A 20,335-nucleotide genomic window follows, 5' to 3' on the forward strand; every position below is an offset into this window, starting at 1 on the left:
AGCAGGCCAGTGAATATAATACAGCTTGAGAGAAAATGGCTGTACACGTGTGCTCTGGGCTATCATGTGCTTTGGGCAGATGTGAGCATTGGTAGCTCCATAAATGTTAATGGAATTAAATCAAACTGCAGCATAGGCATTATAATTACAAAAATAAATTAGAATAATGACTTTCTCAACAGCAGAATCTTAGCAGCTCATAGATCTACTCTGACGTGAAGCTTGAATCAAAGTCCTGATTCTCTAACGCATTGCTAGGAAGGGTCAATCCTGGATGTGTACTTTTCAACTCCTTTCTCTAGACACAAAGAAAGTGGGGTGGAGTTAGTAGTGTATAAAAAAGGTGACAATGATTTGGGCTTACCCCAGCACTGATAGGAAGAAAGACATACTTAGAACTTTTCTCATTTTTTCCCCCAAAGCCTGTCAGGGTTATCACCCTCCCTTTGCTGCAGGCAAGATGCCACCTAAAATTGTTCTCTCCCCATCCGCAAATCACACTGATCGAAACCAAGCTTGGTACAGAAACACCCATCCTAACCTGTCTCCTGGGCCTTCCAATCCCAGGTTGACCTCACCTACCTTTGGACTCCTCTTCTCCCCTTGCTTCTGGGCTTTGCCCTACCACCTGGACAGAGGCCTCTTTTCCTCACCAGCTAGTCCTCATCAGCACATGAAAACATTTATAGGGAGAAGGCAAAAGCTCCCTTCATCCCATATCCCATCTAGCTACTCTCCATTTCTCTTACTAATCCTTGTCAGACATTTTGAGAGCACGCCCTCTGTCTTCTCACCTCCCGTTCACTCCTCTGTCGACAGTGCCCTGACTTCTGCCCCCATCAGTCACTGAAACTGCTCTCTGCAAAGGGCCCATCGACCCTCTTGTCAAATCCAGAGAACAGTTTCTTATCCTACCTGCACTTTTCAATATCTAACAATGCCAACCGCTCCATTATGGGCCTTGGCTTCCATGATGAAATGCCTTCTTTGTTTGCTTCCTCCTTTAGTTGCTCCTTTTCAGGCTCCATCTTCTCTGCCTGTCCCTTGAATGCTGATCTCCAGAGTCATAACCTAAGCCCTCTCCCAGCCTCTTTTCATTCTAGTCTCTCAGGGTGATGTTGACTAACCAAGCTGAAAGTGCCAGCCACTGAAAAACACTTCCCCAGCTACACTCCAATATCTGACCCACTCACCGATTCCACTTCCAAGTATCTATGTGTGGCCTCCTCTCCATCTTGACAAATCTCCCTCCTCCCAGTTTTTATCCACACTTGTCCATTGTTCAAAGTTTCTTAAGAATGACTTTTCTAATGGGCGCCTGAGTGGCTCAGTCAGTTAAGTGTCTGCCTTTGGCTTGCGTCATGATCCTGGGGTCCTGAGGTTGAGCTCTGCATCAGGCTCCCTGCTCAAATATTTTAGTAATAATTAATTCTGAAGATTTTCTTTGTGAAATTACTTTTAGGAACAATTTCTTTTAGGCCAATTTAATTCTAGATCAATTATCTACATAGAATACCTTTTCCATTTGCACTGTAATAAGATTATTTCCATTAGGATAAATTTTTTGTGTAAATATTACAAAATATTTTTGTTCACATAAAATTTTAGTGATCATAGCTTCTGCCTTTGTATAGTTTCTGATGTCTTATTTTCACCCAGGTTACACTTATATATATCTAAATCTTACCATGTGGTGTTCTATTAGTAATACTCTGTATGCGATCTCTACCCCCAAGGTGGGGCTCAAGCACAGGACCCTGAGATCAAGAGTGACATGCTCTATTGACTAAGCCAGCTAGGCACCCCTCTCTATGAATTGGATAAAAGATGGAACGGTGAATCCACAAGAAAATGGTGCCCACTTACTATTACCATTGCTGTCTTTTCTTTTTTTTTTTTTTTTTTTTTAAAGATTTTATTTATTTATTCGACAGAGATAGAGACAGCCAGCGAGAGAGGGAACACAAGCAGGGGGAGTGGGAGAGGAAGAAGCAGGCTCACAACGGAGGAGCCTGATGCGGGGCTCGATCCCATAACACCGGGATCACGCCCTGAGCCGAAGGCAGACGCTTAACCGCTGCACCACCCAGGCGCCCCCCATTGCTGTCTTTTCTATTTGATACCTTGTGTTCATGTACATGCCTTTGGTGAAGTAAGGTTATGAAAGGTGAAATTAAAAATTTTTTTGGGGGGGGGAATCAAAGCACTCCGAACACTTTGTTGGGGATCAAACACTACATAACTGGGATAGCTTTTTGGAAGATGATGTTGGAACGTAGTAACTCCAGTAAGCAAATGGAGAAAATGTTCTCCACCAGCGAATTTGATGAGCACAGTCCACTGGCAAAGGACAGGTCACCACAGGGGAAGAGAAGAGTCAGGTACTCCCACCCTTTCATCGTCATTATCCGTTTTCCCTGCTAAATAAATATCCATAGACACCTCAGTAACATCTTCCCTATAGTTGGTGCAGTTTTTGCAGGATGGTGACAATTCGCGATGATTCGTGAAAATCATCCGCTTAATGATTGAAAAATTGCGTTAAGCTGCAATAATATGCACTTGCAATCACATTCTTTAGTCGTCTATGAAGGATTATTACGTGACTAAAATGTAAACATCCCTGAAGTAACTGAGAACTTGGTAGCTCGCGCTGCTTGCACAGGTGTTGGGAAGGCGTGAGAAGCAGCACGAACCAGCTCTGCAGGAACAGACTATGAACACGGGGTGAAGAGAGCACGCACAGCGCAGACCTCAGCGCACCGTGGGCGCGCTCGGGCCCCGAGTCGATCGCACAGCGAACACTGCGATCCAGTGCTTGCGGCGCATTCGCCAGGAGCGGGTTCAGCGAAAGCAGTCAGTGCGGCCGCGGCCAGCCTGCCCGCCGCACCCCCAGTACCGCCCTCAGGCGTCCCTTACTCACCGCCCCTCTGGCTAGCCCAGAAAACGGTTACTGCAATGATACTAATGAATCCTTAAACGGCGTCCGCGTCTTTCGCGGGCAGCCTACGCTCCCCCTTCGCGACCCCTGCACTTGCGAGTCCCACAGCGGGCCCGGGGCTCCCGCTTCGCGCCCCTCCCCAGCCGCGCGTCCGGGACGCCTCTGCCCCCGTCAGCCCCGCCTCCCGGATCCCGCGCCCCTGCGCCCACCTTCGCGGCCTCCGAGCCCCTCCCCCGCCCGCTCCGCGACCCTGCCTCTCGGATCCCCGGCCGAGCTCCCGCCTCCTCCGCGCCCCGCAGCGGGGCGTGGCGGCGCGGGGGGCGGGGTTTTCTGGCACTTTCTGGGCGCCGCGAACGCTGCGATCCCGGACTCGGAGGCCGGAAACGTCGCTACGGAGGCGCACGGCCGCCCGCACCGCGGATCTTCGTTGTTGTTCGCCAAGGCCGCGCCGCCAGCGCAGACATGGCCAAGTGGGACCAGGGGGACCCGCGCTGGATCGTGGAGGAGCGGGAGGACGGCACTAACGTGAACAACTGGCACTGGTGCGGCCGGGCGGGGGCGGGGCCGGGGCTTTCGGGCCTCCTCCCTCCCGAGCGCCGGGCGGGACGGTGGGGCCCTCTGCGAGCAGCCGGCTCCCCGTGCCCTGCGGGGTGCGGTGGCCCGGCCTCTCGGGCGCCTCCCGGGCCGCGGCGCTCCCTCTGTGGGGCGGGGCCTGCACAGGTGCAGAGGATTCCCTCCTCCTCCACCAGCTGCTCAAAGAGCGGCTGTGATGAGCCTCAGCTGAGTGTGGAGACGGAGGGGCGGGGGGCTTCTCTGCACTGGCTGTGGGACTTCAGTTTCCTCCTTCCGAAAGTTGGTCTGGGCCCCACGAATGCTATCTGCTTGGCTTCTTCAACTTTGACAGTCTGTGACCTTAAGAGCTCCCCTCCCCCCAACCCTATTGATGACCTGTGTGCGCGCGTGTGTTGGTCTGTATATAGTGGAAAGAACAGGAATTTGGATCTCAGCTGTGCATCTAACGTGGTGGGCTCTGGTGAGCCCTGCCTTCTTTTTAGAAGTTTGAACAGTTGCACATGCTTTTTGTAAGTCATCTGGGACCTGGACTGATTTCTGCCCCCCTCACCCCCCCAGTTTCAGGAAGTGATGCAGCATCCCTGAGGGTACACTGTGGTACCTCAAGGCCATCAAGCTCATGTTGAGGCACGTCCAGGACAGAGTAAAGCCGTCAGCCTGTGAGCGGCTTATTGAGGAAGCCCTGGCCTCTTCTTTCCCGGCATTGTCCCCGTGGACACATCAGAGACTTCTCTCGCCTCACGTCCACTCGCTAAAATGGGAACATTTATTTGGGAAGATTGCATGAGGTAATGCATGCCCTTGATAATTTGCCTTGTTTTGATTAAAATTATTTCAGTTATTACTACCTTTTTCTATGGCCCAGGCTTTGCCCATCCATTTCCAGTGGGTGAGATTGCTAGGCCTCCCTTCCCCCAGAATAAGCCAGTGTTTTTAAGACAAAACACTACTTTACATAGTGGATAATAGTATCTTAAGGAACTGAACAAGAATATTAAAAGATATTTGGTAGAAATCTGGTTGAACTTTGAGGGTGGCAGGGTTCTCACGGCTGCCTGAGAGGCAGTGGGCTGATCTGGGCAGTAATGATGCCCCAGCCTGGGCATGTGGCTACCAGCTGGGGCCTCCATTCATGGCTCTGCCCTTCTGGTCCCTGGCAGGACGGAGCGGGATGCCACCAGCTGATCCAAGGGGAAGCTCCGTGACCTCCTGGTGGGCATCGTCGTGGAGAACGAGGCTGGCGGCGGTGAGATCAGTGAGCTGAAGCAGGTGGAAGGTGAGGCTTCTTGCAGCAGCTGCAAAGGAAAGCTGATTTTCTTCTATGAGTGGAACATCAGTCTGAGCTGGAAAGGTAAAGGAGGGGGCATGGTGGGTGGTGTTCAGGGCACAGCTAGGGGGCTGGGGCAGCCTTGGGGCAGAGCTGGCTCAGGTATCATTCATTCAGTAGGTATCTTTAGAACTCCTGATACGGGCCTGGCGCTCACTGGCCCCTGAATTTGGTGTGTGTAGTTCCAGGTACCGTTCTGTCATGTAGAGTTTCTTGTCCAGCAAGCTGGGGGCTTCCCTTTCTCCCAGCATTGCTTAGCGCCCTTTGATTTCAGCAGCACTCTTGTCTGCCAGGCACTTGTGAGCCCTAGAGTTTTCCGGAGTTGCTGGAGCACTCTTCCTGGAGACAGCTGCCTGCTGACTCGTCTAGGTTCTTCTGGTCTTTGTCCTGAGTGAAGCCACCTATCTCTATCCTATAAAAATTGCACGTCCTTTCTTTGAACTGTCTCCCTTCCTGCTTTATTTTCCCCCAAAGCACTGATCTTTGGTATCTTTATATGGTTACTTAAATATATTATTATCCTGGCTCCCTTCCTACTGAACATCACTCATCGTCAGGGAAACAAATCGAAGAGACTTTTAAAAATATCAGCGTTACTGAGATCTATTCGCACACCATACAGCTCACCCGTTTAAAGTATACAATTCAGTGGTTTTCGGTACACTCACAGAGTTGTGCAGCCATCGCCACAATCAGTTTCAGAACATTTTCACCACTCACAAAACCCCTGTACCCATTAGCAGTCAGTCCACGGTCTTTGGCGACCACTAATCTGTTTTCTCTTTCTGTGGGTGGATTTGCCTCTTTCTGTCATCTGTCTCTATAGATGGATTTGCCTCTTCTGGACGTTTCATGTGATTGGGATCATAGAGTTTGTGATCTTTTGTGACTAGCTCCTTTTTTAAAAATTTTAATTCCAGTGTAGTTAACATAAGTGTTAAATTAGTTTCAGGTTTACAATACCATGATTCAGCAATTCCATACATCACCCAGTGCTCATCATGATAAGAGGACTCTTTAATCGCCTTCACCTGTTTCACCACCCCCCACCTCCCTTATGGTAACCATTAGTTCTCTAGAGTTAAGAGTCTGTTTTTTGGCTTGTCTCCTTTGCCCCCCCCCTTTTTTTTTTTAAAGATTTTATTTATTTATTCGACAGAGATAGAGACAACCAGTGAGAGAGGGAACACAAGCAGGGAGAGTGGGAGAGGAAGAAGCAGGCTTATAGCAGAGGAGCCTGATGTGGGGCTCGATCCCATAACGCCGGGATCACACCCTGAGCCGAAGGCAGACGCTTAACCGCTGTGCCACCCAGGCGCCCCTTTGCCCCCCCCTTTTGTTCATGTGTTTTGTTTCTTAAATTCCACATATGAGTGAGATCATATGGTATTTGTCTTTCTCTGATTTATTTAGCTTAACATTTTACTCTCTAGCCCTACCCATGTCACTGGAAATGGCAAAATGTCATTCTTTTTTATGGCCGAGTAATATTCCATTCTATATGTGCCACATCTTCTTGATCCATTCATTTGTCAGTGGGCACTTGGGCTGCTTCCGTAGTTCGGCTATTGTAAGTAATGCTGCAATAAACATAGGGGTGCATATATCCTTCTGAATTAGTGTTTTCCTTTTCTTTGGGTAAATAGCCAGTAGTGTGATGACTGGATTCTAGGGTATGGAGTTCTGTTTTTACTTTGTGGAGGAATCTCTGTACTGTCTTCCCCAGTAGCTGTACCAGTTTGCATTCCCACCTACAGTTACATCTTCGCCAACAGTTGTTTCTTGTGTTTTGTATTTGAGCCATTTTGACAGGTGTGAGGCGATATCTCATTGTAGTTTTGATGTGTTTCCCTGATGAGGAGTGATGTTGAGCATCTTTTCATGTGTGTTGGCCATCTGTATGTCGTCTTTGGAGAAACGTCTGTTCATGTCTTCTGCCCATTTTTAAAAATGATTAAATTTTTAAAAAGATTTTATTTATTTGAGAGAGAATGAGCACAGGCAGAGGGAGGGGCAGAGGGAGAGGGAGAAGCAGACTTCCCACTGAGCAGAGCCTGACATGGGGTTCGATCCCAGGACCCTGAGGTAAGGACCTGAGCTGAAGTCAGATGCTTAACCAACTGAGCCACCCAGGCGCCCCTGTCTTCTGCCCATTTTTAATTAGATTTTTTTTGTGTGTGTTGAGTTGTCTCAGTTTTTTATTTTTTTTTAAATATTTTTACTTATTTTTTTAAGTAAGCTCTAAACCCAAAATGGGGTTTGAACTCACAACCCCAAGATCAGAAGTTGCTGGCTCTACTGACTGAGCCAGCCAGCTGCCCCTGTATAAGTTCTTTATGTATTTTGGATACTAACCCTTTATCAGAGATGTCATTTGCAAATATCTTCTCCCAGTCAGTAGGTTGTCTTTTAGTTTTGTTGATTGTTTCCTTTGCTGTGCAGAAGCTTTTTATTTTGATGCAGTCCTTTTTTTTGAGCTCATGCAAGTAGGGGAGGGGTGGAGGGAGAGGGAGAGGGACAGTCCTGAGCAAGCTCTGTGGCCAGCACAGAGCCCGAGGCAGAGCTCAATCCCATGACCCTGAGATCACGACCTGAGCTGAAATCAAGAGTCGGACCCTTAACTGGGTCTGTAGCCACCCAGGTACTCCTATTTTGATGCAATCCTAATAGTTTGTTTTTGCTTTTATTTCCCTTGCCTCAGGAGACATATCTAGAAAAATGTTACCATGTATGGCTGATGTCAGAGAAATTACTGCCTGTGCTCTTCTAGGATTTTTTTTTTTTTTTAAAGATTTTATTTATTTATTTGACAGAGACAGAGACAGCCAGCGAGAGAGGGAACACAAGCAGGGGGAGTGGGAGAGGAAGAAGCAGGCTCATAGCGGAGGAGCCTGATGTGGGGCTCGATCCCATGACGCCGGGATCACGCCCTGAGCCGAAGGCAGATGCTTAACTGCTGTGCCACCCAGGCGCCCCTCTTCTAGGATTTTTATGTTTGAGGTCGCACGCTTAGGTGACTGGCTCCTCTCACTAGCATAATATTTTCAAGGTTCATCCGTGTTGTAGCATGTTCTGTTCCTTTTCATGGTGGAGTGATATTCTGTTGTACAGATAGAGCACGTTTTGTTTATCTGTTCATCAGTTGATGGACATTTGTGTTGTTTTCATTCTGTAGGTCATTTGGTCAGGGGTGGATTGGTTTTGTTTCCAGGTCCAGATCACTGTCTTGAATGTTGTGTGCTTATTGAAAGAGTAACCTGTGATGCCTGGTTCCTGGCTGGTTGACAGTCTGTGCTCAGTGAATACTTGTTGAAATAATCATGGACGTGAAGACAAAAGTGAAGAAGAAGAGGAGAGAGGGAGAGATCTGATTCTAGAATATTGTACTGCGTTAAAGTTTGGGCCTCTGCTCAGGAGTCCACTCCTTTCTTGAGAGTTGGGTGGGAGAGTCCCACAGTAAGCTGGCCATGGGCCTCTGCCCTGTTGGCCGCTTTGCTTGAGCCAGGCTTGAGCCCAGGGAGGTGCTCGGGAAGCATCAAAAGAAGTCCACTTGCGCCTTGGAAACTTCTGGCTAGAGGTTTGGTCTCAGTTGCTCCCTCATTGTCTGCAGCTGGCTAGATCATCGCAGGGTCTGGTGCCTTATAGTGCACCCCACCCTCAGGACAGGGCTCTGAGGGTCCCAGGGAAGCTCACGGCCTTGTGTTTCTTCTGTCTCCCTCATCTCAAAGAAGCAGCCACCTCCGTTGGAAGGTAAGACTGAGCCACCGCAAGGCAGCAGCTAGAGGGCGGGCTGCAGAGGGCCTGCCCTCAGCGCTTGTCCTTTCCCCTCCAGCACTGAAGCCCAGAGGGGGCAAGTGGGACCCTCTGGGGAAGAGTCAACGTTCCGGCTTTACTGAGACACAGCTGACTTACAACATCGTATAAGGTTAAGGTATATAGCAGGATGATCTTATGTACGCGTATAAAATGGAGATGATTACCACGGTAAGGTCATTTAACGCGTGCCTCACCTCATGGTAGTTTTCTGTGTGTGTATGTTGAGCACTTTTCAGATTTACTTTCTTTTTTTTTTTTTTTAAAGATTTTATTTATTTATTTGACAGAGATAGAGACAGCCAGCGAGAGAGGGAACATAAGCAGGGGGAGTGGGAGAGGAAGAAGCAGGCTCCCAGCGGAGGAGCCCGATGTGGGGCTCGATCCCAGAACTCCGGGATCACGCCCTGAGCCGAAGGCAGACGCTTAACGACTGAGCCCCCCAGGCGCCCCCAGATTTACTTTTTTAGCAACTTTCAAAATATACAACACAGTGTTGTTAACTGTAGTTACCAGGCCGTACATGACACCCTCTGAGCTTACTCTTGTAACTGGGAGTTTGTACTTTGTGTCCTCTGACCACCTGCCACATCACTGGCTCCCTGCAGCCACCAATCTACTCTCTGTCTCTAGGAGTTTGGTTTTTCTGGATTCCACATACAAATGAGGTCATATAATTCTTGTCTTTGCCTGATTTATTTCACTTAGCATAATGCCCTCAGGGTCCATCCATCTTGTCCCAAATGGCGGGATTTCCTTCTCCTGTGTGGCCGAGTAACATACTGTTGTGTATGTGAGTGTGTATGCCACGTGGTCTTTGTCCATCTACCTGTCAGTGGACACTTAGGTTGTTTCTGTGTCTCGGCAACTGTAAATAAGGCTGCAGTGAACACGGGGGTGCAGATGTCTCTTTGAGATAGTGATTTTTATTAACTTTGGATGAATACCCAGAAGTGGGATTGCTGAATCATATGCAGTTCTATTTTTAATTTTTGAGGAACTTCCGTACAGGTTTCCACAGTGGCCATGCCAGTTCGCATTCCTGCCACACGGTGCTCGAGGGTTCCCCGTTCTCCACATCCTCTCTAGCACCTGTTGTCTCTTTTTGACGCTAGCCAGTCCAGCAGGCGGGGTGACGCCTCGCTGTGACTTTGATCGGCATTCCCTGACGCTTGGTGACCTTGAGCACCATCCATCTGAACATCTCCTTTGCATAAATGTCTGTTTAGATCCTTTGCCCATTTTTAATGGGATTATTTGGGGTTTTTTGCTGTCAGGTTTTATGAATTCCTTATATATTTTGAATATTAACTTCTTATCTGATAAGGTTTGCAAATATTCTGTAGGTTGCCCTTTCCTTGTTCTGAGTGACTGTTTTGCTTGCAGGAGCTTTTTAGTTTGACGTGGTCCTACTTGTTTTGCTCTTGTTGCTTGTGCTTTTGGTGTCCTATCCAAAAATTATTGCCAAGACCAGGGTCAGGGAGCTTTTCTCCTCCTCCTAGGAGTTTTATGGTTTCAGACTTGTAATCCACATTAAGTTAATTTTTGTGAGTGATGTAAGATAGGGGTACAGTTTCATTGTTTTGCATGTGAATATTAAGTTTTCCCAGTGCCATTTAATGAAGAGACTACCTTTTACCCACTGAGTATTTTTGCCTCCCTTGTCAAATATTAGTTGATCATACATGCATGGGTTTATTTCTGGGCCCTTGATTCTATTCCATTGTCTCTGTGTCTGTTTTTAAGTCAGTGCCATACTGTTTTGATCACTATAGCTTTGTAGTAAAGTTTGAGATCAGGAATCGTGATGCCTCCAGCTTTGTTCTTCTTTCTCAGAATTGCTTTGGCTGTTTGGGGTGTTTTGTGGTTTCATGAAAATTTTAGAATTGTCCTATTTATGTGAAAAATTCCGTTGGCATTTTGATAAGGATTGTATTGAATCTATAGACGCTTCTTACTTGCTTTCTTGTGCTAACTTTGGGCTTAGTTTTTTTTCCTAACTCTCTGAGACATAAAGTTAGGTCCTTTATTTGAAATCTTTTTTTTCCTTGATGTGTGTGCTCATCACTACAGAATTCCTGCTTAGAAGCGCTTTCGCCACGTCCTGTAGGTTTTGGTGTGTTGTGTTTTATTTTCATTTGTCTCAAGGTATTTTTAAAATTTTCCTTTTGAGGTCTCTGAGTTGTTGGTTGTTCAGGACTGTTTTGTTTATTTCCATGTATTTGTGAGTTTTCCAGCTTTCCTCCTGTTACTATTTTCATACCATTTTCATATCTGCATATATAAGTGGTTTCCTTTTCCAGACTTTACACGTTTGCTTCAGTAGGAAAAGACCTTCACCATTCCGCTTAGTTTGGGTTACTAGGTGGGTCATCAAGTAGCATTTGTGGTAGGCAGGGCATGCTGTTAAGGTCTCTAGTTGGATGGGACCACTGCCCTTATTCTGAGGTCAGAGGTCAGGGCTCTACTGGCTGGGCTCCTTGGTTGGATCGTTCTGCTGGTTGGGCTCTGTGTTCAAGCGGGGTTGCTGGGCAGACTCCCTGATGGGGTGTAGCTGCTGGCTGTGCTACATGGTCACATGGGGCCTCTAATATGGGCCTCGCAGTTACCGCCGATCAGGGGGTGGTGACTGAAGGTGTTCTCTGAAAGGTCAGTGCTACTGGTAGGACTCAATGATTGGGCAGGGCTATGGGTGGGTTTCCACCATTGCTCCTGGTTGGGTGGGGTCTCAGGCTATGTTCCCTGACCAGATGGTTCTGCTGGCTAGATTCTGTTCAGGTAGGGCCACAGGCGGGGCTTCATGATTAGACCTGGCCTCAGGCTGTGCTCTGTGATCAGACTGTGCCCTGAAGTTGGACAGGTCTGCGGACTTCACTTCAAGGTCAGGGAGCCACTGGCTATGCTCTGCTGTTGAGCAACATTGCTGGCCGGGCTCTCTGGTGGGGATGGGCCTCCAGCTGTATCCTGCAGTTTGCTGGGGCTAGGGACTATGCTCTGTGTTTGGGTGGGGTCACTGTTTGGGCTCCCTGTCTGGACAAGGCTGGAAGCTGTGTCTTGCATTTGGGCAGGTCTGTAGGCTGGGCTCCCTGGTTATGTGGGATCAGAGACTGTGCTCAACAGTTGGGCAAGGCTGCTGGTTCGGTTTCCTGCCCAAGTGGGGCTGGAGGATGGGCTCAGCGGCTGCCCAGATTCACTGGTCAGGCTTCCTGTATGGTCTGGATGACGGGAGGCTACACTCAGCAGTTAAGTGGGGCTACAGGTTTGCTTCCTTGCCTGGGTGAGGGCAGTAGAATGGGCTCCACAGCTGGTTTCAGTCCATTGACTAGGGATCCTCATCAGGCATAACTGCCAGCTGGGCTCCCGAGCCACACAGGGCTACCAGCTCAGCTCCGCAGACGGGCAGACTCACTGGCCAGGATCTCTGCACGTGCTCTGCTGTAGCAGGAACACGGTCCAACAAGATTTGAGTGTTGATTATTGAAAGTCGTGCCTCGCTTCTGTCTGTCTGATTCCCAGTGGTTCCTGTGAGCTAAGACCCAGATGGGCCTTGTAGGAAGCCTCCCCCAGTGCTAGGGGACCTGGATGTCCACCTTTTTTTCCCACTGAAGAAACAAACCACAGCTCTATGCTGGCATGAGGGAGGGGTGATTTGGCCAGTTTTATCACTTCTTTTACCCTTCTCATTTGGCCCTTTGTCTCTGGTCCACAAGGGTGCATTCTGGGATTTTCACAGTGGTGTCCTGTCTATGGATAGCTGTTAGTTGGTCATGTGAGGGGAACAGAAGTCCGGAATAACCTCTGTTGCCATCTTGATGTCCCTGAAATCAGCACTTTGGTATTGAAAGAAATCCAGCTACGTGGAGTCCACGCACAACTTCCCCAAGCCCTGACCTGCCTCCCCTCATGCTTTCCCTGATTAGAACTCATTGCCCCTTTCTGGCCTCCCATCCCTTATGTGACTCCTCTTCAAGACAGCCCTTCATCCTGCTTTGACCTGGTAAAGAATATTGGGAGAGGAAAACAGAAGCATTGGTTAAAGGCCCACTTCCTCCGGCCTCATGCTTCCACCCGGCCCCGAGTCCGTGCGCACTGTCACTGGCCGGCTTTCACCTCTGCCGTGCGGGCCGGGAGAACACCGGTGTGGCGGCAAAGCCTTGAGCCCGCCCTGTCACCCTTTGCGGCGGCACCGTGAGGGGGGTGGGCGGTTTGCGTAAACCAGTTGTTAACTTTGTAATTGAAAAATGTATTTTGTTCATTTTAGGTGTAATTAAAGAATCTGGTGCACAGCGCAAGGGATTGATTGAAATATCCAGCCTTTCTGAAGAAAATGAAGTAGATGACACCGAGGGGAGGTATCTGCTAGTTTCTTTTGTTTAAAAGGTCAAGCTTCTGTTATGTATTTTGGCATTTGAAACACTTAGTAGACTCTGATTTCTGTGCGGTAGTTTTGGTGAATTGTGTAGGGTCGGTTTGGCCAGGCGTGCTGCGCCGTGGGAGGCGGTGTGGGGTGTGGAACGGAGCCATGGGGGAGGAGGAGGCCGCAGGAGCCCTAGACAGCCCCGCCTCGCAGGTGCCCACGCCCTCCCGGGCCCCTGCACCTGTGCCTCGGGCGGATGCCCAGCTTGGTGAACGGGGTTTGTTTCTGCATCTGTGCTGTTTCCCGTTAAGAATGAAAATTCTCCGCTTTTAGCTGTCCTCTCTTTCGGCGATATTGCATGGTTTTTGGTAAACTAGTCAGTCACGCGTTGCTTTTGACTGGCTCTCCTAGCTCTCCTGGCGGGGGGGGGGGCTTTGCGGAGCTCCCGGGCGTCGTGTGCAGGGACTGCCCTCTTGGAGCTGGAAAGCTTGGTTCTGGGGAGGCGAGAACCATTTGTACCATTTGTCGATTTTCCAAACTAAGATAGTTTGACAGAGGGTCTTTTTGATTTGTGAACATATTTAAATGTGAAGTCTTACAAAGATAGAAAAACTAAACTGTACTGAGCTACATGCCCGGGACCGGCCTTTAGTAAAGGTTCTAAAAGGCCATAAAGTGGGGCTGTCTCAGGCGCGTCTTCAGACGTGTGGTTGCCGTAGTTAAGGGCTGTGGTTTCACTTCACTGTATTCAGATCAGCTGAAAAGTTGATTTCATCAGCATATTAAACTGGCCTTTTAGATTTCAATCCCTTGGTGTCGTTACAGGACAAACTGGGACCCACGACCTGGGACCAGGCCCAGCTCAAGTGAATCATAGGGACGCTAAATATTTCAAACCAACACCTCTTTTCGTTCTGAGAATACCACAGCAGCATTCGCAGAGCCAGAGCAGCATTCAGATGCTTCCCTCCTCCTGTCTGCCTCCTTCTCCCCCCTCTCTCTTCTTGTCCCTTTTCCTCCCTCCCTCTTTATTTCTTCCTCTCCCAATTTTCCTCGCACCAAAAAAGTGTAGCCCATGGCCATGTTATTGTGGGAACTTGATTTTTCTAATTACACTGGCTTTGGGGTTCTAGACCAGCGCTGTTCAATAGAAATACAATGCAAGCCACCTGTGGAATTTAAATTTTTCTAGTAGCTGTATTAAAAAAGTTAAAAGAAACAGGTGAAATTAATTTTAATATTTTTATTTAACCAAATATATAAAAATACCATTTTAACATGTAATTAGTATCAAAATTATTGAGATTATTTTACATTCTTTTTTTGTATTAAGTCTTCAAAGTCTGTTGTGTATGATTTTACACTCTAGCACGTCTCAGATCAGACCAGCCACGTTCCAAGGGCTCAATAGCCAAATGTGGCTAGTGGCTACCGTACTGGACAGCGCATTTCTAGACCCTGATAAAAGCCATGGGGTGACTAAAATATTAATATAATACATACACATATACACATTTTATATGCAAAGTAAGGGGTTCACATTTCTAAGAAGTCCACTCCAGATTTGGCCACCAACCCAGTCAATGGACCTTTGATTAAAAAACCCTTACAGCTTCTCAAAGTCTTTGAAGAAACCTGGCACATCTCCCTTATACCCACTTCTTCCCCTTCCCCCAGCATCACAGCACTTCTCTCAGCCGTATGTCCTGATGTCGTGAGAGTACATCAAACCAGATTTTTCTTAGGCTTGTATTTTTCTGATTTGTAGGTGAATGTGAGTAAAAAGAAAGGAGATGGGGATATACTGAAGGATCTTATGAAAACTGCAGGCACCGCCAAGGTCAGGGAGGCCCTTGGAGATTACCTGAAGGCACTTAAGACGTGTAAAGAAGGCAACCCTTGTGAACCACAGGGTCCCTTTTCTATTTACCCAAGTTATGCTCTGTACTGTGGTCTGGATTCCCAGGATATGGTGATGTCTGTAAGGCTTCAGAAACAACTCTTTATGCTGCAGGATAAACTGTAGTCTGGAGGTTGAGAGCTAGTCATGAGTAAGACCCTAATTAGTGACTCTTGGTATTGTACATATTGCAGACTATTTTGCCTATGAAATTGCTAAGAGTTTTCTGGAATGTTTATTCGGTTGTTTGTATAATTTACTTGTTCAAGGTCTGTCTTTCCTCCTAGAGTGTAAGCTCTAAGGGGGCATGGAAGGTGTGTATCTTGTTCACTGCTGTATCTCCAGCTTCTGGCACAATACCAGGCACACAGTAGGTGCTTATGAATAAATCAGTGAATGAGTGAATGAATGAAAGGTACTACAAATATAGTTGAGATTTACCTAGATAATATCTACACTGCGTGGAAGTGAGGTTATTGTCGTCTTCCCTAAGTTAGTCACCTGCCAGGCAAAATGTTCTGTGGGGCCTGTGTGTCTGCACCTCATCCTTGGACTCTGTTACCGAAGTATCTAGGTGCTGGCTGGCCGACAGGCTTGAATACTGGGAGGCCAAGCTTTTGAGGTGGTGGTGAAGCAGTTAAGTGTCTGGTTTTGACAGTAGGTGAAGGTCATAAAGCTAGTAGTTTAATAAAATTGAGCTTTTTGGGGGGAAAAAATGGAAAATATCACTCTTTTATCAAGAACTAAATAAAAGGCATTTGTAAAGAGAAAAGGCATTTGTTGCTATGGAACTCATGTTCATAATTAGTTTTATATATAAGAACATGATATGGTCTTAAAATTCTCAATGATATAGGAATTCTTTACTAATAAAGATATTAATAAAGATAACTGATATTAATATCAGTTCTCTTATTTTCTTATAAGCTGTTTGGATTTTCTGCCTTACTGGTGTTGCTCAAAGGGAAGAAATTTTGTTTTAATCAAAATCACTTCCTGTTTTTTAGAATTTACCATGGGAATGATTTTACCAACGAAAGCCATGGGAACCCAGGAATTGCCAGTTAAAAAGAAACTGAGTGAGAACACCTTGCAGGTATGACCTCTGGGGGCCAGTATGTAGGGAGGGAAAAGAAGTGCTTAATGAGGATGCCTCAGAGCCCTAAACGATGAACTGTAAACGTTAGTGAGGACGGCCTGTTCGTCCATCTTTGCATCCCTTGCCATTTTGGCGGGAAATGATCAAAGGAGACTTCTATCCTTGATGGAAGGGAATGTATAAACGGGGCTTCCTGTGGGGTAATTATTGAATTTAGTTCAAGACCATGTTCCGAAGGCAGGGTTCTTTGGTACGCAACAGATTATGAAACCAGATGACTTTGAGGCTCACCTACCACAATGGAAAAGCCTTTCCAGATTTTTGGATTGGGAAGATTTAGGTCCCACCCTTGGCATCTGTGTTGGGGAATTGACACCCTTTGGCCTTAAGTGCTATCGTCCTTCATCTGTTCATCTTTATGCCCTCTGGGCCATTATGTACATGTTCAAGGGGGATTTGGGGTGTGTTAAGCTATGACGTAGGAGAGGAACAAAGCTGAAGAGCTCATAGAACAATGAGCTCTGTTTCACAGTAACCAGGATTGGCGGTGCCAAAAGGCTTTTCATGCTATTTCCATGTCTGGAAAGGGTAGTGTGAAATTTGGAGACATTTTGGTATTTTATTAGGAGTGGAAGACTGCATTTTAAAATCTAAGTAGCTTTATCCCCTTGGCATGCTAGTTAGTTATGCTTTGGAACCTCTTTTCTTCTTGAGATCCAGGCTTCATCTCCAGTCGGGCTGGGTGTAAGGCTCCCCACGGTGGCCCCGCACAGGACGGAACTCCTCGACGCCACTACAGAGCAACTGTACAGAGTCTTCGCTGTGAAAGATGTAAGCACCTTCCCAAGCTAGGATCTTCAGTGCCGACACTGGGAGAAAATGGGCCCCTAAGAACTGGAGCTGGTTTTTCGTTTCCCGTATGGCCATATTCTTATAATTGAAGTGCTCTAGAACGGTGGTGATAGAAGTCTTTAGGATAACTTCTAAAACATTCAGGGGGGTAAAAGATGGGCATTTTAGGGAAATAGATCCACATTTAGGGGATACATTACTGAGTTTTCTCCCTCTGTGGGAGAGGGAGAGAAAGCTGTAAGTAAAACCTACAGATTCAGGATTAGAAAAGAAAAAAAAAACCTACCTTAGTTGTTAATACTTTGCATTTAGGTTAAAAAGGTGATAGGGCACGCTGGATTAACATGTCTGCTATATGTTTTGCTTGCTTAGTTGGTGCAAAAATTTTCTAAATCTCCTGCTGAATTAGAAGCTGAAAAGGGAGGGAAATTCCAAATGTTTGATGGGAACATCACTGGTGAATATACAGAATTGGTAAGTAATCTTTAGGGTTAAGGAAAAGTAAGCTAGGACTGACTCTTCTGTTAAAATGGCTTTATTTTTTAATTTTAATTTAAGTAATCTAGTCTCTACACCCAGCATGGGGCTTAAAGTCATGACTCCAAGATCAGGAGTCGCACGCTCTTCCCCCTGAGCCAGCCGGGCGCCCCAATATTGCTTTTTAAAATCCATGCTCTTTTTAACTTGCTTTGGTTTTTTATCTGGGCTCACAGAAACTTGAGAACATTATAACGTTGGTTATAGTAAAGTTATGTATACTTGGTTGTAGAACAAATAACAAATGTTACATATACTAAGTAATGATAAAGCTGAAGACTTAGTTGCACAGTAATTGTGCTAATGCTTACGGTTTTGGAAGAAAGAAGTAGAATTCCTAACTCTTGCTCTACCAGTTTCACATTTTGGCCACCTCAGTCACTAGGGTCTGCGTTGCCTCACCCTCGACATCATCTCTGACCAGTGACCAGTGTCACTGCACTTGTTGTGTCCGTGAGGTTAGCTCTGTTAAGGACGCTCTGGCACCCAGGAGCGGTGGATTTCCAGTGGTGCTGCCCTATAACCTGCAACATGGGGCTGTACTGTTGTTGGTTCAATACTTCCAGTGCTCAGGGATTTTAATGAGAGGATTTTCTGAAAGCCGTCTTAAGGGAATTTCCCCTTTGTTTTTAGTTGACAAAAAGATCATCATGAAATGGAGATGTAGGAACTGCCCAGAAGGTATGTTATTAGTATTCTTTGTTATAAGAGTCTAGAAACACACAAGCTCGCCCCCACGCCCCAGCCCCCGACACACTATAAAAAAAAAGGAATAGTACTGTATGGACAGTTGTCCTTTTCGTAATGCAGTAATAAGCTTATTTTCTTTCTAGAACACTATCCTACAGTTGCAGAGTTTTGCGCATACTCCAGGGCAAACTGAATTGCACTTAGACTGTAAAGGAGTTCCTGTCTGTAAAGAAGAGAGCATGAAATTCTGTTGGCAGAAGCAGCATTTTGAAGAAATAAAAGGTTTACTGCAGCTGACCACCCTAAATGGTTGAATTAGAAGATTTTATAAGGGTATTACTTTTTGTAAGCAGGAAAAGGGTCAAGTTTACCTCTTCCCTATTACTCCTTTTAAAAAAGAAAACACTCTTAATTTATATTGGATGAAATCCATGAGCTTATACAGAATTCAAAGCACTGTTTGAATCTTTACTACCACTAGACTCTCACTGGGTTAAAAGTAGCAAGCAGTCTGGAAATTCAGTAGCAACCTTACCTCCCATCGCTGCTCCTCTGGGAAGAGACTGGGCCTCTGAGTACAGCTGACGTTTCCCCACTAAAGCTTGTTCGAGGCAGACTACTGTCAGCTCTATTTTTAGTACAGGCAGACAAACAAGAAATGGCACGTCGATACTATTATTTTACTTCAGAGTTTTTAAGGTCTGGAGCTCTTAGGTAGCAAAGCAGCAGTGTGTCGCGTTCAGAAGCGTGTTGACGTGAGGTGCGCTGGGCTGTACCATGAGGCTGCTCCCCGCAGCAGTGCTGCACTCCAGGCGGAGGCCTGAAAGGCTTGGGGGTAAGTAAGTTAACTTTTTGGACCGCCACTACTATAATGAAAGAGAATCTAATGGAGAAGTGCTTCCCTCCCATTCACAGTTTTCTCATTACTTTCATCTGAGAAGACTAAAGCAATGTTAAATGTAAACAAATGAAAAGTCATCACAATCTGTTTAATTAAGTGCACAGAATAGCAATCAGTCATGTCAATAAAAATAAAACAATTATTTTTACATCAAGTGTGCTTTATTTCCTCCACAGGTATTCTGTTAAATAAAGCACCATTTATATACTGCCAGGCCACAGCTAAAGAGGATTCTTTACAGAATCAAATTTCTTGTGGTTGTTCCGTATACAAGTAAACTTAATTTTGATAATAAGAACCACAGCGATCGGAGGCGATCTGCCTCTATTATAAGGTACAAAACTGGCACAGAGGACACCATATTATACACAGTAAAAATGCTGTAAGTTTAAATTACATTGTACAGGGCCAGGAAACCCTGTTCCTCCCAGACAGCCATATTAAATGAAACCCACTACAGTGAACTCTTAATTACATAAAACATATCCATTATCTGATTGCCCTTTAGAAAGTATACTGAAGATGCAAATTTTTTCATCTGGAGTTCTGCCTGACCAAGAATTAAGCCTATAAATCTATCTTGCCATTCAAGCAGAGAGCACTGGACAAACTGAAGCACAAAAACAGAAATAAGCAAAACTTATACAAACAGCATTGAGGGGAGAGAGGGACCTTAAAAGTAGACATGCTACATCTAATGTCAAGAAGCAGCTTGGTTTCCTTTGCCAGATATCCTCGTGACCACATGGATCGTAGATTCAATGGTCCTGCACAGAGTATCTAAAATGTCGTGCTGCTGCATGTGACTAAAGAGTCCTCTGGAATGGCCACAACTGAGTGATAAAGCAGCCTCAGGGTCCTGGGAGGGCAAAGCTTGACCGTCACAGCTTCTCAAGTCCGCTAAGTCAGAGAGAACCGCAGAGATAGAAGTAGAAGGGAACTCGGATTCTTCCTCAGCCAGGTTAGAATCCTTGGAACAGTGGAGGTCCTTAAATTCTTTACAGTCTTCAAATCTACCATCACCTGACTGTTCTTCTGCATGCTGTGACCTGATATTTGACACGTCTTCTGAAAACGAAGATGGAACTTCCATTCGATATTCCTTAACAGAACTATTTTCAGGGGAAGGAAGATCTTGTTCAGTTCCGGGATCAATGATTGAGGAGTCTCTCGTCTCATTGTCTGAAGTGCTAGTTGGAGTTAGGACCTCCCTGGTTTCTGTTTTCATGTCGCTGTTACAGCTGTCTACAGTGTGCTCCTCATCACTGCTAACACGTCTTCTCTTAACAGGAGTTGCCCCTTCATCATCTGTGAAAATGAACATCATTCTCTGAAAGGAGTCCTT

At 46.3% G+C, this 20,335-nt stretch overlaps 1 protein-coding gene and 1 long non-coding RNA gene across 9 annotated transcripts in view; one reads left to right on the forward strand and one right to left on the reverse strand.

Annotated features, from left to right (window-relative positions):
• Window positions 1-3,282: 3,282 nt before the first annotated feature.
• Window positions 3,283-19,138, forward strand: LOC130543116 (uncharacterized). The gene is made up of 9 exons (XR_008958169.1): window positions 3,283-3,483; window positions 4,073-4,302; window positions 4,675-4,865; window positions 12,916-13,006; window positions 15,919-16,007; window positions 16,725-16,841; window positions 17,235-17,336; window positions 18,033-18,080; window positions 18,233-19,138. It is a non-coding gene; the product is annotated as an uncharacterized LOC130543116 (long non-coding RNA).
• The window catches only part of USP34 (ubiquitin specific peptidase 34), a 239,393-nt gene continuing 238,117 nt past the window's right edge, over window positions 19,060-20,335 (reverse strand). For all 8 annotated transcript variants that reach the window (XM_026485129.4, XM_044377919.3, XM_048222672.2 and 5 more), the window contains one exon: window positions 19,060-20,298. In XM_026485129.4, the coding sequence (XP_026340914.1) occupies window positions 19,691-20,298 (608 nt within the window). In that variant the 3' untranslated portion in view covers window positions 19,060-19,690. The remainder of the gene's footprint in view (window positions 20,299-20,335) is intronic.

This window comes from Ursus arctos, unplaced genomic scaffold, assembly GCF_023065955.2.
Source record: "Ursus arctos isolate Adak ecotype North America unplaced genomic scaffold, UrsArc2.0 scaffold_8, whole genome shotgun sequence".
NCBI classification, from domain to species: domain Eukaryota; kingdom Metazoa; phylum Chordata; class Mammalia; order Carnivora; family Ursidae; genus Ursus; species Ursus arctos.